The following is a 12,636-nucleotide window of genomic DNA, read 5'->3' as shown; positions in this document are numbered from 1 at the left end:
TAATGCTGATACAGTTATCGTCTCCTAACTGTTTCTCTACCATAAGCAGTACACAACACTATGAGTCCATATGCTCCCATATTTAATGTTCTCTTAATCACAATAAAAGAATCACATCTTAATCACGAAATACACGCCCATACCGTAACATCACCTCCTCTGTATTTCGTTGCTGGCACTAAACATGATGTCAGGTAATGTTCTACAGGATTCAACAAACTGAAACCTTTCCGTCGGATTGTCTCAGGGTATAGCGTCATTCATCGTTCCAAATCACTCGTTTCCAGTTATCCACTGACCAGTGGCATCGCTCTTTACACCATTTCAAGCACAGCGCAGCACCAACTGCACAAATGTGTGGCTTATGAGGAGCTACTCAATCACTGCACCCCATTCTTCTCAGTTGCCTGCGCGTAGCCACTGTGCTAGCTGGATCGCTGGTAGCACTTTGGCACTCATAAGTGATTCCTTCCTCTGGTTTCATGAGATGTTTTACAATCACCCTTCTCAATGCTCGACAGCCTCTATACGTCAGTGCATGAGATCTGCCTGGTCTTCTTGGTTTAGCTGTGGTTGTTCTTTAGCGTTTTCACTTCACTATCACATTATCAATAGAACTTGAAACGTCCCCTTAGAAAAATTATGAATAACTGTGCTGGTAAACCTCTACGTTATTTGATTTTCAAACAGCTGAGTAAAACTCAACGTACTCAAAAGTTTTCTGTTTACTTATTCTGATCATCACTAAACTGACACACAATATTTTTTAGCGCAACGCAATCTGACTTTCAATAATCCCTACAAAAAAAAAAAAGGCCCTGACTAACAATAACCTATACCTTTCATGAATCACTTACCTCACAAAAATCTTCGTTACTCGAACTACTGCAATACAGCGAGCGCCAATACTGCCAGCTAAATAAAAGATTCTAACTACTGAAGGCACTAACTACTGATAGGCATAGTTAGCAAATGAAAAATTTTGATAGAGAACAAACAATGTATTTACCTTAATAATGTCCAAAAGTCATCGCATATACATATATATCTCTATCAATACATGACATCCATCTTTACAAATTCCCTTTTTCTGGCGGACACATGTCCAGATCGTCCGCTTATAGCAACCTCTCAAAACTCTGGCATCTCTCTCTCCACATCCACCACTGCTGGCGGCTCACCTCGAACTGCCCAACGCTACGTGCTGTTCACATCCAACTGCCCAACACTACACAAGTGAATATTCCAACATTGAGTCCAACCAGCCACAGACTGCACACAGTACAGTCAGTGATTTTCATACAGAGGGCTACGTGGCGTTACCAACATAAAAACCTAAACAGCCTACTGACAAACTGAAACGTCCTTGGTGGAGTCTGCTCCTGGCCGACCGATACTGCTTCTCTACTGACAACACAATATTCCCCGCCACTGTTATTCCAGAGGGTCCACCTCTCGTGACAGCTAGTGGTCAATTCCACATTACGTGGGAGTGACCGTATATTTTTAATCAGATATAATGTACATTCACAGACAATGAATAATAAACAGCTGATAGGGAAACCAGAATATGAGGCCGAAGTGGAGAGCATTATTATTTAGTATTTAGGAGTGTAGGCTGACGACTTATCTTCGAAGGAAGATTAAGGAAAGGCAAATCTACGTTTCTAGCATTTGTAGACTTAGAGAAAGCTTTTGACAATGTTGACTGGAATACTCTCTTTCAAATTCTGAAGGTGGCAGGGCTAAAATACAGGGAGCGAAAGGCTATTTACAATTTGTACAGAAACCAGATGGCAGTTATAAGGGTCGAGGGGCATGAAAGGGAAACAGTGGTTGGGAAGGGAGTGAGACAGGGTTGTAGCCTCTCCCCGATGTTATTCAATCTGTATATTGAGCAAGCAGTAAAGGAAACAAAAGAAAAATTCGGAGTATGTATTAAAATCCATGGAGAAGAAATAAAAACTTTGAGGTTCGCCGATGACATTGTAATTCTGTCAGAGACAGCAAAGGACTTGGAAGAGCATTTGAACGGAATGGACAGTGTCTTGAAAGGAGGATATAAGATGAACATGAACAAAAGCAAAACGAGGATAATGGAATGTAGTCGAATTAAGTCGGATGATGCTGAGGGAATTAGATTAGGAAATGAGACACTGAAAGTAGTAAAGGAGTTTTGCTATTTGGGGAGCAAAATAACTGATGATGGTCGAAGTAGAGAGGATATAAAATGTAGACTGTCAATGGCAAGGAGTGCGTTTCTGAAGAAGAGAAATTTGTTAACATCGAGTATAGATTTAAGTGTCAGGAAGTTGTTTCTGAAAGTATTTGTATGGAGTGTAGCCATGTATGGAAGTGAAACGTGGACGATAAATAGTTTGGACAAGAAGAGAATAGAAGCTTTTGAAATGTGGTGCTACAGAAGAATGCCGAAGACTGGATGGGTAGATCACATAACTAATGATGAGGTACTGAACAGAACTGGGGAGAAGAGAAGTTTGTGGCACAACCTGACTAGAAGAAGGGATCGGTTGGTAGGACATGTTCTGTGGCATCAAGGGATCACACATTTAGCTTTGGAGGGCAGCATGGAGGGTAAAAATCGTAGAGGGAGACCACGAGATGAATACACTAAGCAGATTCAGAAGGATGTAGGTTGCAGTAAGTACTGGGAGATGAAGGAGCTTACACAGTATAGAATAGCATGGAGAGCTGCATCAAACCAGTCTCAGGACTGAAGACCACAACAACAACAACAAGCTGACTGTAAAAAAAATACACTGAAGCACCAAACAAACTGGTATAGGCACGTGTACTCAAATACAGAGATACAGAGGATAGGCAAAATAATGTGAACACTTGTACGTACTTGAAAATTGTTCTTTAATAAGGGGCTGAAGCCACATTTGCTCGTAATACAGTTGCAATTGTTCTTGGAATACTGGTACATAATGAGTGTATTGTCTCCAGTGGAATGTTATGCCAGTCTTCGATCAGAACCTCTTTTAACTTCTGTAGTGACGAGGGAGGCGGAAATCTGCTCCGGAATCTGCGCTCCAATGCCGCCCAAAGGGGTCGGTAATGTTCAAGTCCGGGGACTGTGCTGGTCACGGAAGACGCTGCAGTACAGTTGCATGCTCCTCACACCACGATTGTAGCGTCCTGATTGTGTGAATGGGTGGATTATCGTCCTGAAATATGGCATCATTGTTGGGGAACATCTGAATAATGAGGTGCACCTGATCACTTAAAATGTTCACACAATCGTTGGCTGTAACTAGGCCTTTGAGAGTACTGAAGAGACCAGCAGAATACCATGATATGGCTCCCCACACCACCACGCTTCCAACTCCATATTACCATTGGAATCAAGCAATCAGGATTGTAGGCATCTTTTGGCGTTCTCCAGACGTAAACGCGGCCCAGTGTTGGAAGTAACGAAAACGTTGGCTCGTCGGAACATAAGACGTGTTTCCACTGATCAGCTGTCCAGGTTTTAAGCTCCTGACACCACGTTTGACGCTTCTTTGCGTTGGTTGCCGTCACTAATGGTTTCGGTATAGCAGCTCGTCTATGAATATTCGCTTTATGGAGTTCTCAGCGGACAGTGTCGATAGACACGGGATCTCGAAAACAGCTATTGAGCTCTATAGTCACTTTGGCCGTCGTAGGTTTTGTGTTGTTTTGACACAATTCGTGTTAGCGTACGACGATCTCTGTCATTTAGTTTTGATTTGCACCCACTATTAGTTTTACGCCATGATGTCTTCCTATGTTTTGCGTTCCCGTCATGACTGATAAAACAGTTCCTCTTGAAACATTCAATAAGTTGGCTGTCTTGCTCCAGTTAACCGCCCCCCCACAATCTGCCCTCTTTGCAACTCTGTTAGATATTTCATGGCACGTCCTCGGCCTCTGAATGCAAATAAAAAGTGTGCACTACTAGTAAACAACCTGCACTGACGCCTAGTCCGTACTGAACACCCACAGTCCAGAGCGACAAGTGGCTTACTTCCGTTGTTGACCGCCAAACACAACCATCCCATTACTAACACTGTTCACATTAATTTACCTATCCCCTGTATGTAAACTGGCAGTATACAGCGTTGCGGTCGGCAACGCCTACGTAAGAAAACAATTGTCTGGCTCAGTTATTAGGACGGTTACTGCTGCTACAATGGTAGGTTATCAAGATTTAAGTAAGTTTGAACGTTGTGTTATAGTCGGCGCACGAGCGATGGGACACACTATCTCCGAGACAACGATGAACTGGAGATTTTCCCTTGTGGCCACTTCACGAGTGTACCGTGAATATCAGGAATCCGGTAAAACATCTCCGACATCGCTGTAGCCGGAAAAAGATCCAGCAAGAACGGGACCAATGACGACTGAAGAGAATCGTTTAACGAGACAGAAGCGCAACCCTTCCACAAACTGCTGCAGATTTCAGTGCTGGGCCATCAAAAAGTGTCAGCGTGTGAACCATTCAACGAAACATCATCGATATGGGCTTTTAGAGCCGAAGGCCCACTCGTGTACCCTTGATGACTGCACGACACAAAGCTTTACTCCTTGCCTGGGACCGTCACAACCGACACTGGACTGTTGATGACTGGAAAAATGTTACCTGGTCAGACGAGCCTCGTTTCAAATTGTATCGAGTGGATGGGCGTGTACGGGTGTGGAGACAACCTCATGAATCCATGGACCCTGCATGTCAGCATGGGACTGTTCAGGCTGGTGGAGGGGTATGGGGTATATGCAGTTGGAGCGATATGAGACCCCTGATACGTATAGATACTACTCTGACAGGTGACATGTAAGCAACCATCCTGTCCCATCACCTGCATCCATTCATGTCCATTGTGCATTCCGACCAACTTGGGCAATTCCACAGGACAATGCGACTCCATAGGACCATAATTGCTACAGAGTGGCTCCAGGAACACTCTTCTGAGTTTGAGCACTTCTGTTGGCCACCAAATACCCCAGACATGAACATTATTGAGCATATCTGTGATGTCTTGCAACGTGCTATTCAGAAAAGATTTTCACCTCGTCGTAGTCTTACGGATTTATTGACAGGCCTGCAGGATTCATGGTGTCAGTTCCCTTTAGCACTACTTCAGTCATTATTAGAGTCCATGCCACGTCGCGTTGCGGCACTTCTGCTTGCTCGCGGGGGCCCTACACGATATTAGGCAGGTGTTCCAATTTCTTTGGCTCTTCAGGATATTAGTCATCCACTTGAAAGGGGACACTGTCGCTTTGCAGTGCTGTAGAGCTGCTATCAAACGGCCATGTGACACTCCACCGCTGAAGTGGTGTATGTGTACCAGTCGGTTGTATCTTATTAGCGCAGTTAGGTAGATCGATGTGGAGACACGAATGGCAAAAGGAATTAATTGTGTTTAGACTACACCATCCGCAGCCCCGAAAGGTGGCGTAAGAGCAGTGTTCGTAAAAATAAGTTAACGCACATGGAGCGGAGACGAGTGTAACGCCTTTTGAAAAACAATCGATTTGAATCTTTGCAGAAACTGCTAGTGCCACTGAGTTCAGATTCATCTCAAGCACTTTCAGAGCGAACATTGCTTAGGGAACCGCAAGAAATGCACACTTTCGAGTCAGGCACTCGCAGAAGGCCTTTTCTCGACGCGACCTTGAACGCTGACGTCTTTAACGCGCTGAACAACACAGCAACTGTACATTAGCCAGCTGGAGGCACCAAATGTGATATGAAGAGTCGCGATATTTCTTCTTTTTAAATTATGCAAGCAGTCGAGTGCACCGACCGTCCAATGAGGCGTTTAACCCGCAATGTGTTGGAGATGCAGTTGAGGCCAGAGGTGGTTCTGTGATAGTTTTCGTACCATGAGTTGAGTGCAGTCATTTAGTTACCATGGACATGAACCAGGATGTTTATTTTAAAGTTATCGGTGAGCAGATGTTGCCCTTTTGTTCTACACCCTCAAGATGAGTATGTTGTGGACAATCCCGTCTTCTGAGATGAAAATAGCTGTGTCTGCAGGGTTGTACGAATTCTTTCCTGGTTTGACGAACGCTCAGGCACCCTACTGTACCCTAAATCATTCATTCTTCGTGCGATAGAAAAGTCTGGGATTGAAACTTCGTGGAAGATTAAAACTGTGTGCCAGAACGGAACTCGAACCAGGACCTTTGCCTTTCGAGGCCAAGTGCTCTACCGACTTTCTTTTCTGCTCTCATTTTGTTCGGTATTGTTCGTTGCAGTTGTTCGAGGCGGACGTCCCATGACACCCGTTGAAGCTCATCGTTGTCCCGTTCACTCAGTTTTTTTTTTTTTTATTACAGAGGGTAGCTAACCCTCTGACTTAACACGCTGAGTACCGTGCCGGCAATGACTGAGCTATCCGGGCACCTCTCAGAAACCGTCTTCCGCCAGTACCTCATCACCTAGCTTCCAAACTTCACAGCAGTTCTCCAGCGAAATTTGCAGACTGAAAAATTTATTCTGGAAACATCCCTCAGGCTGAGGCTTAGGCATGTCTCCGTAATATGCTTTCTGCCAGGAGTGCTAGTCCTGTAAGTGTCGCAGGCAAACTTCCGTGAAGTTCAGAAAGTAGGATATGAGATGATGGTGGAAGTAAAGCTGTGATGACGAGTCGTGAGTCATTCTTGGATAGCTCACTTGATACCTGGACGGGTACTCAGTTTGTTCGGTCAGAGGGCTGGCTGCCCTCGGTAATAAAAAAAAGTGAGGGAGGTATTTAACGATGTACTTGAAGGCGGTGTCATGTGACGTTTGTCCAGACCAAATGATGAGAACAGTGACGAACAAAATAAAAAAAGAGTTGGTTGAGCACTTGCCTGAGAATGCGACGATACTGGCTTCAAATTCTGGCCCAGCACAGTTTTAATCTGGCAGAAAGTTTTATATACGTGCATGCTCCGTTGCAGAGTAAGGCTGTGACTACGCCATGTCTCCATTGTACCCTTTCTTCCAGCAGCGCTAGTCCTGCAAGTTTCGCAGGAGAACTTCTCTGAAATTTGGAAAGCAGAAGATGAGGTACTGGCGGTTGTAAAACCGTGAGGCTTGACCGTGAGTCGTGCATGGCTAGCTCAGTTGGTAGAGTACTCGCCCACGAAAGGCAAAGGCCTGGGTTCGAGTCCCGGTCCCACACACAGTTTTAATCTGCCAGGAAGTTAAACATCAGCGCACAATTACGGAATGTCTGGGATAATTTTTAACAGCGGGTGAAACGTAGCGCTATGGGTACCTATCATCTATAAGTGGATACAGCTGGACGTGGTATACCTAAAGGAAGTTGTCGGCTCTAATTTCCACCGAATTGAAGACGTGGTCAGTGCAGTGTTTGACAGTATTAAAATTATGTCTAGTGGTTGCGATTAAGTTTTGTCCGGTGAGTTTAAGATGTGGCAGGTACAAGCGGCGTTCAAAAACTAATGCAACACATTTTTTCTCGCGGCTAATTTCGGTTGGCAAAAATGTGGAATTTGTTGCGGGCATCGTGGAATGTCCACACTTCAGGCCATATAGTTTCATGAACTTCCAATAGGAGGCGGCGCTCTACGTAGTCTTAAAAATGGCGGAGATGCGTTCCAAGAATAGAACTATCATTGAGTTTCCTCTGGTGAAAAATCAGAGCATTGCAAATATTCAAAGGCGCTTGCAGAATGTCTACGGAGACATTCCAGTGAACAAAAGGACGTTGAGTCGTTAGGCGAGGTGTCTGACGTCGCAATAAAGGCAGCGCAAACCTGTCTGTTCTCCCGCATGCCGGCCGGCCGCACGCAGTTGCGACTCCCTACAATGGTGGAACGTGCGGACACTGTCATTCGAGGTGACAGACGGATCACAATCAAACACCTCGCTGCAACACCGGACGTCTCTGTTGGTAGTGGTGACACGCTCGTCCACCAGTTGGGATACTGGAAGGTGTGTGCTCACCAGGTTTCTAGCCGCATAACAGAAGACCATAAAGAGCAACGAAGGACCATCTGTGCTTCTTTGCGCGCTACGAAACAGTTCGTGACTATTTTGTGTCGAACATCGTCACAGGGGATTAAACAAGGATTCAGTACCTCGAACCGGAAACAAAACGCAAACCATGGAGTGTGCCCCACCACCTCTGCTCTGAAGAAGAAGTTCAAATCCGCAGCCGCGCGGGATTAGCCGAGCGGTCTAAGCGCTGCAGTCATGGACTGTGCGGCTGGTCCCGGCGGAGGTTCGAGTCCTCCCTCGAGCATGGGTGTGTGTGTTTGTCCTTAGGATAATTAGGTTATGTAGCGTGTAAGCTTAGGGACTGATGACCTTAGCAGTTAAGTCCCATCAGATGTCACACACTTTTTTTTTCCAAATCCGTACACTCAGCTGATAAAATCATGGCGACAGTGTTCAGGGACTCTGAAGGGGTCATTCCGTCCGACCTCCTCCCTCATGGCGCAACGATCACCTCTGCAATGGGCTGCCCCCCACGAAACTGAAGAAACAACTTCAGAGCGATCATCGCCACAAAAATGCAAACGAACTTCTCCTTATCCATGACAACGTCAGTCTCACACAAGTCTGCGCATCCGAGAGGAGCTCGCAAAACTTCATTGGACTGTTCTTTCTCATCCATCCTACGGTCCGGATCTTGCACCTTCCGACTTCCATCTGTTTGACCTAATGAAGGATGTACCCCGCGGGAAGCAGTACGTGGGTGATGGGGAGGTTACTGATGCAGCAAGACGTTGATTCCGACGTCGATCAATAGAGTGGTAGCTTGCAAGTATAAGCCCCCCCCCAGTAAGGTGGCGTAAGGCCATCGCATTGAACGGAGATTATGTTGCAAAATAGGATTTTTTAGCCAAAAGAACGGGGAATAATGTGGTATGTTGGAATCCTGCTTTCAGGGAGAAAAATGTTTCCTTACTTATTGAACGCCCCTCGTACACGTCACACCTAGAACTAAGTAAACTGGAAAATCGTAGTCATGTCGATTATAATTATCCGGGCTGTTACGCCGTGGTCGGTTGATGAATTCTGTGTCAATTCCCAACGTTTCGTCTCCGTCTGCGGGAGACATCTTCAAGGGCGTCTGTAGATCGATGGAAGGTGCATCACACCCACTGGCTCGCTACTCACTGCCGCTAAATTCCGTGTCCGCGCGTCCCGCGCCGCGGCGTGACGTCACTTGTTTTGAAAACGTCAGTGCAATTGGCCGCTGTCCGTTGCCGTCGATCGCCGTTGCCATCACCCAGTAGTGGACGGGTGGTACACATCTTCTTTAACACCGGCATCCATATACCGTTTAATTTCACGCCCTAATCCTTTCGATTGAAAGAATAGGGAGGATCTTGACGAAGCGGAATATTATCGTAATTTACAAGCCCACCATGAAGACACAGGAATACCTTAAGCCTGCCAAGGATGCTCGCAAACCATTGAAAAATGCTGTAGTGTATAGGATTCCATGTAACTGTGGACATGTTTATGTGGGTACCACTAAAAGAACGGTTTCAAAACGTTTGGAAGAGCACAAGGGCAACTGTAGAAGAGGAGAAACGGAACGATCAGCTGTTGCGGAGCATGCTTTCCAGCCAGGAAACCAGCATATTCGTTTCGAGGAGACGCAAGTACTAGCGGCCACAAGGAGATATTACCAAAGGCTCTACAGGGAGGCAATCGAAATCGCTAAACACCCTAATAATTTCAATCGAAAGGAGGAGGGCGTGAAATTAAACGGTATATGGATGCCGGTGTTAAAGAAGATGTGTATTACCTGTCCCACTTACTGGGTGATGGCAACGGCGATCGACGACAACGGACAGCGGCCAATTGCACTGACGTTTTCAAAACACGTAACGTCACGCCGTGACGCGGGAGCGCGCGGACACAGAATTTAGTGGCAGTCGGTAGCGAGCCAGTGGGTGTGTTGGACCTTCCATCGAGCTACAGACCCCCTTGAAGATATCTCCCGCAGACGGGGACGAAACGTTTGGAATTGACACAGAATTCATCAACCGACCGCGGCATAACAGCCCGGATAATTATAATGGACATGATATTTCCGGCCATGAAAGTCTACATTTTAGTAAAATCGTAGTTGCCGTGGAAGACACAGTAGTTACTTTTTCGTTTGACGCTGGCACTCGCCCTAGATGATAGGCTTCGTTTTGTCTCGACAGGTTATCGGTACGTGGTGACAGAAGAGACGCCACACGTTCTCGTCGTCACGAGTGGCACACGCCCAGGTATCAATTAGCCGGCGCCGTGTTTCAGGCGGTGCGCTGCCGGGCATCAGGTTCCCCCAAAAAGCCGCGGCCGGAGCAGCTCCTGTCAGCGGCGGGGCTTGCGGGTGGGCTGACTTACGGCCCGGTAATCACGAGTGCGATGTTTATTCAGCGGCGCCATTAGGGTAGGCGGGCGGATTTAGGGGCACCCGTAAAGCAGTGCGACACTCAGCCAGGGGCCGCGTCGTTTGCATAGAAAGCAGGGGCGGGCGTCGCCGTGCGTCGGCGGCCACCGGCCACACACCTTCCGGGTCGTTGCGTCAACCGCTCCCTACGCTCAGGGCGTGGGCGGCGAGTATTCCAGTGAACACATCGTCCATAAATTACGAAAAATGAAACGGGGATGGGATACTATGTAACTTACACCTGCGTACATAGTAAGTTTAAAGCACTTCCCGCTACGAAAAATAAAACTTCAGGGCAAATTTATAAAATCGCATGTTGGATAACAGACAAGTCTCCTGTGAATATTTTGGTGTACAGGGTGAGTCACCTAACGTTACCGCTGGATATATTTCGTAAACCACATCAAATACTGACGAATCGATTCCACAGACCGAACGTGAGGAGAGGGGCTAGTGTAATTGGTTAATACAAACCATAAAAAAAATGCACAGAAGTATGTTTTTTAACACAAACCTACGTTTTTTTAAATGGAACCCCGTTAGTTTTGTTAGCAAATCTGAACATATAAACAAATATGTAATCAGTGCCGTTTGTTGCACTGCAAAATATTAATTACATCCGGAGATAACCTAAAGTTGACGCTTGAGTACCACTCCTCCGCTGTTCGATCGTGTGTATCGGAGAGCACCGAATTACGTAGGGATCCAAATGGAACGGTGATGGACCTTAGGTACAGAAGAGACTGGAACAGCACATTACGTCCACATGCTAACACCTTTTTATTGGTCTTTTTCACTGATGCACATGTACATTACCATGAGGGGTGAGGTAAACGTACACACGTGGTTTCCGTTTTCAATTACGAAGTGGAATAGAGTGTGTCCCACTGGAAACGCGTCGACGTATGTGGTATCAGCATGATGGTGCACCTGCACATTCCGCAATTAACACTAGGCTGACCCTTGACAGGATGTTCGACGGGCGTTTCACAGGACGTGGAGGACGCACAAATTGGCCAGCCCGCTCTCCTGATCTTACACCTCTGGACTTCTTTCTGTGGGGTACGTTAAAGGAGAATGTGTACCGTGATGTGCCTACAACCCCAGAGGATATGAAACAACGTATTGTGGCAGCCTGCGGCGACATTACACCAGATGTACTGCGGCGTGTACGACGTTCATTACGCCAGAGATTGCAATTGTGTGCAGCAAATGATGGCCACCACATTGAACATCTATTGGCCTGACATGTCGGGACACACTCTATTCCACTCCGTAATTGAAAACTAGAACCACGTGTGTACGTGTACCTCACCCCTCATGGCAATGTACATGTGCGTCAGTGAAAAAGACCAATAAAAAGGTGTTAGCATGCATGTGGACGTAATGTGCTGTTCCGGTCTCTTCTGTACCTAAGGTCCATCACCGTTCCCTTTGGATCCCTACGTAATTCGGTGCTCTCCGATACACCCGATCGAACAGCGGAGGAGTGGTACTCAAGCGTCAACTTTAGGTTACAATATCTCCGGATGTAATTAACATTTTACAGTGCAACAAACGACACTGATTACGTATTTGCTTATATGTTCAGATGTGCTAACAAAACTAACGGGGTTTCATTTAAAAAAAACGTAGGTTTGTGTTAAAAAACATACTTCCGTGCATTTTTTTATGGTTTGTATTAACCAATTACACTAGCCCCTCTCCTCACGTTCGCTCTGTAGAATAGATTCGTCAGTATTTGATGTGGCTTACGAAATATATCAAGCGGTAATGTTAGGTGACTCACCCTGCATATACAGTCTAAGACAAGAAAAAGGACGCACCACGAACGAATTATTCGAAAGCGACGGAAATCGGCAGATGTGATGTTGTAATGTAATAAAATATATTTTTTTTATTTGTTTTGTGACTATTAGTGTAATGTAGTAAAATAAAATATGGTCCGTGACTTACACAAAAAAGAAACACACATTAATGCAATGGCTCAGCATAAAAGAGAAATAACTAATGTAGGAATATTATTAACATTGTAATACGTTGTTTAATTTAGCCCGACGTGTATAAGCACTAAGTAAACTACCTTAGTTCTCAGTGCAGTTACGTAATCGTAGATACGTCGTGGTTTCGTCTCGATTCCCCAATATAACAAGAGTAGCATCTACAAATGAAATCCTATAATGGAACTGGAATCCTGTGACCAGACTTTTTCTGCCTGGGATGTTCTCTCGTT

At 45.8% G+C, this 12,636-nt stretch overlaps 1 protein-coding gene across 1 annotated transcript in view; it reads right to left on the bottom strand.

Annotated features, from left to right (window-relative positions):
* LOC124795897 (granzyme B-like) overlaps positions 1-10,399 on the bottom strand; it is a 187,386-nt gene extending 176,987 nt beyond the window's left edge. Inside the window, exon 1 of the mRNA XM_047259977.1 lies at positions 10,358-10,399. Within this exon, the coding sequence (XP_047115933.1) occupies positions 10,358-10,399 (42 nt within the window). The remainder of the gene's footprint in view (positions 1-10,357) is intronic.
* Between the last annotated feature and the right edge of the window lie 2,237 nt (positions 10,400-12,636).

The sequence above is a fragment of the Schistocerca piceifrons genome, chromosome 4, assembly GCF_021461385.2.
Source record: "Schistocerca piceifrons isolate TAMUIC-IGC-003096 chromosome 4, iqSchPice1.1, whole genome shotgun sequence".
Lineage (NCBI taxonomy): Eukaryota > Metazoa > Arthropoda > Insecta > Orthoptera > Acrididae > Schistocerca > Schistocerca piceifrons.
The sequence above is the reverse complement of the archived record's forward strand: the minus strand, read 5'-3'. Positions and strand labels throughout refer to the sequence as shown.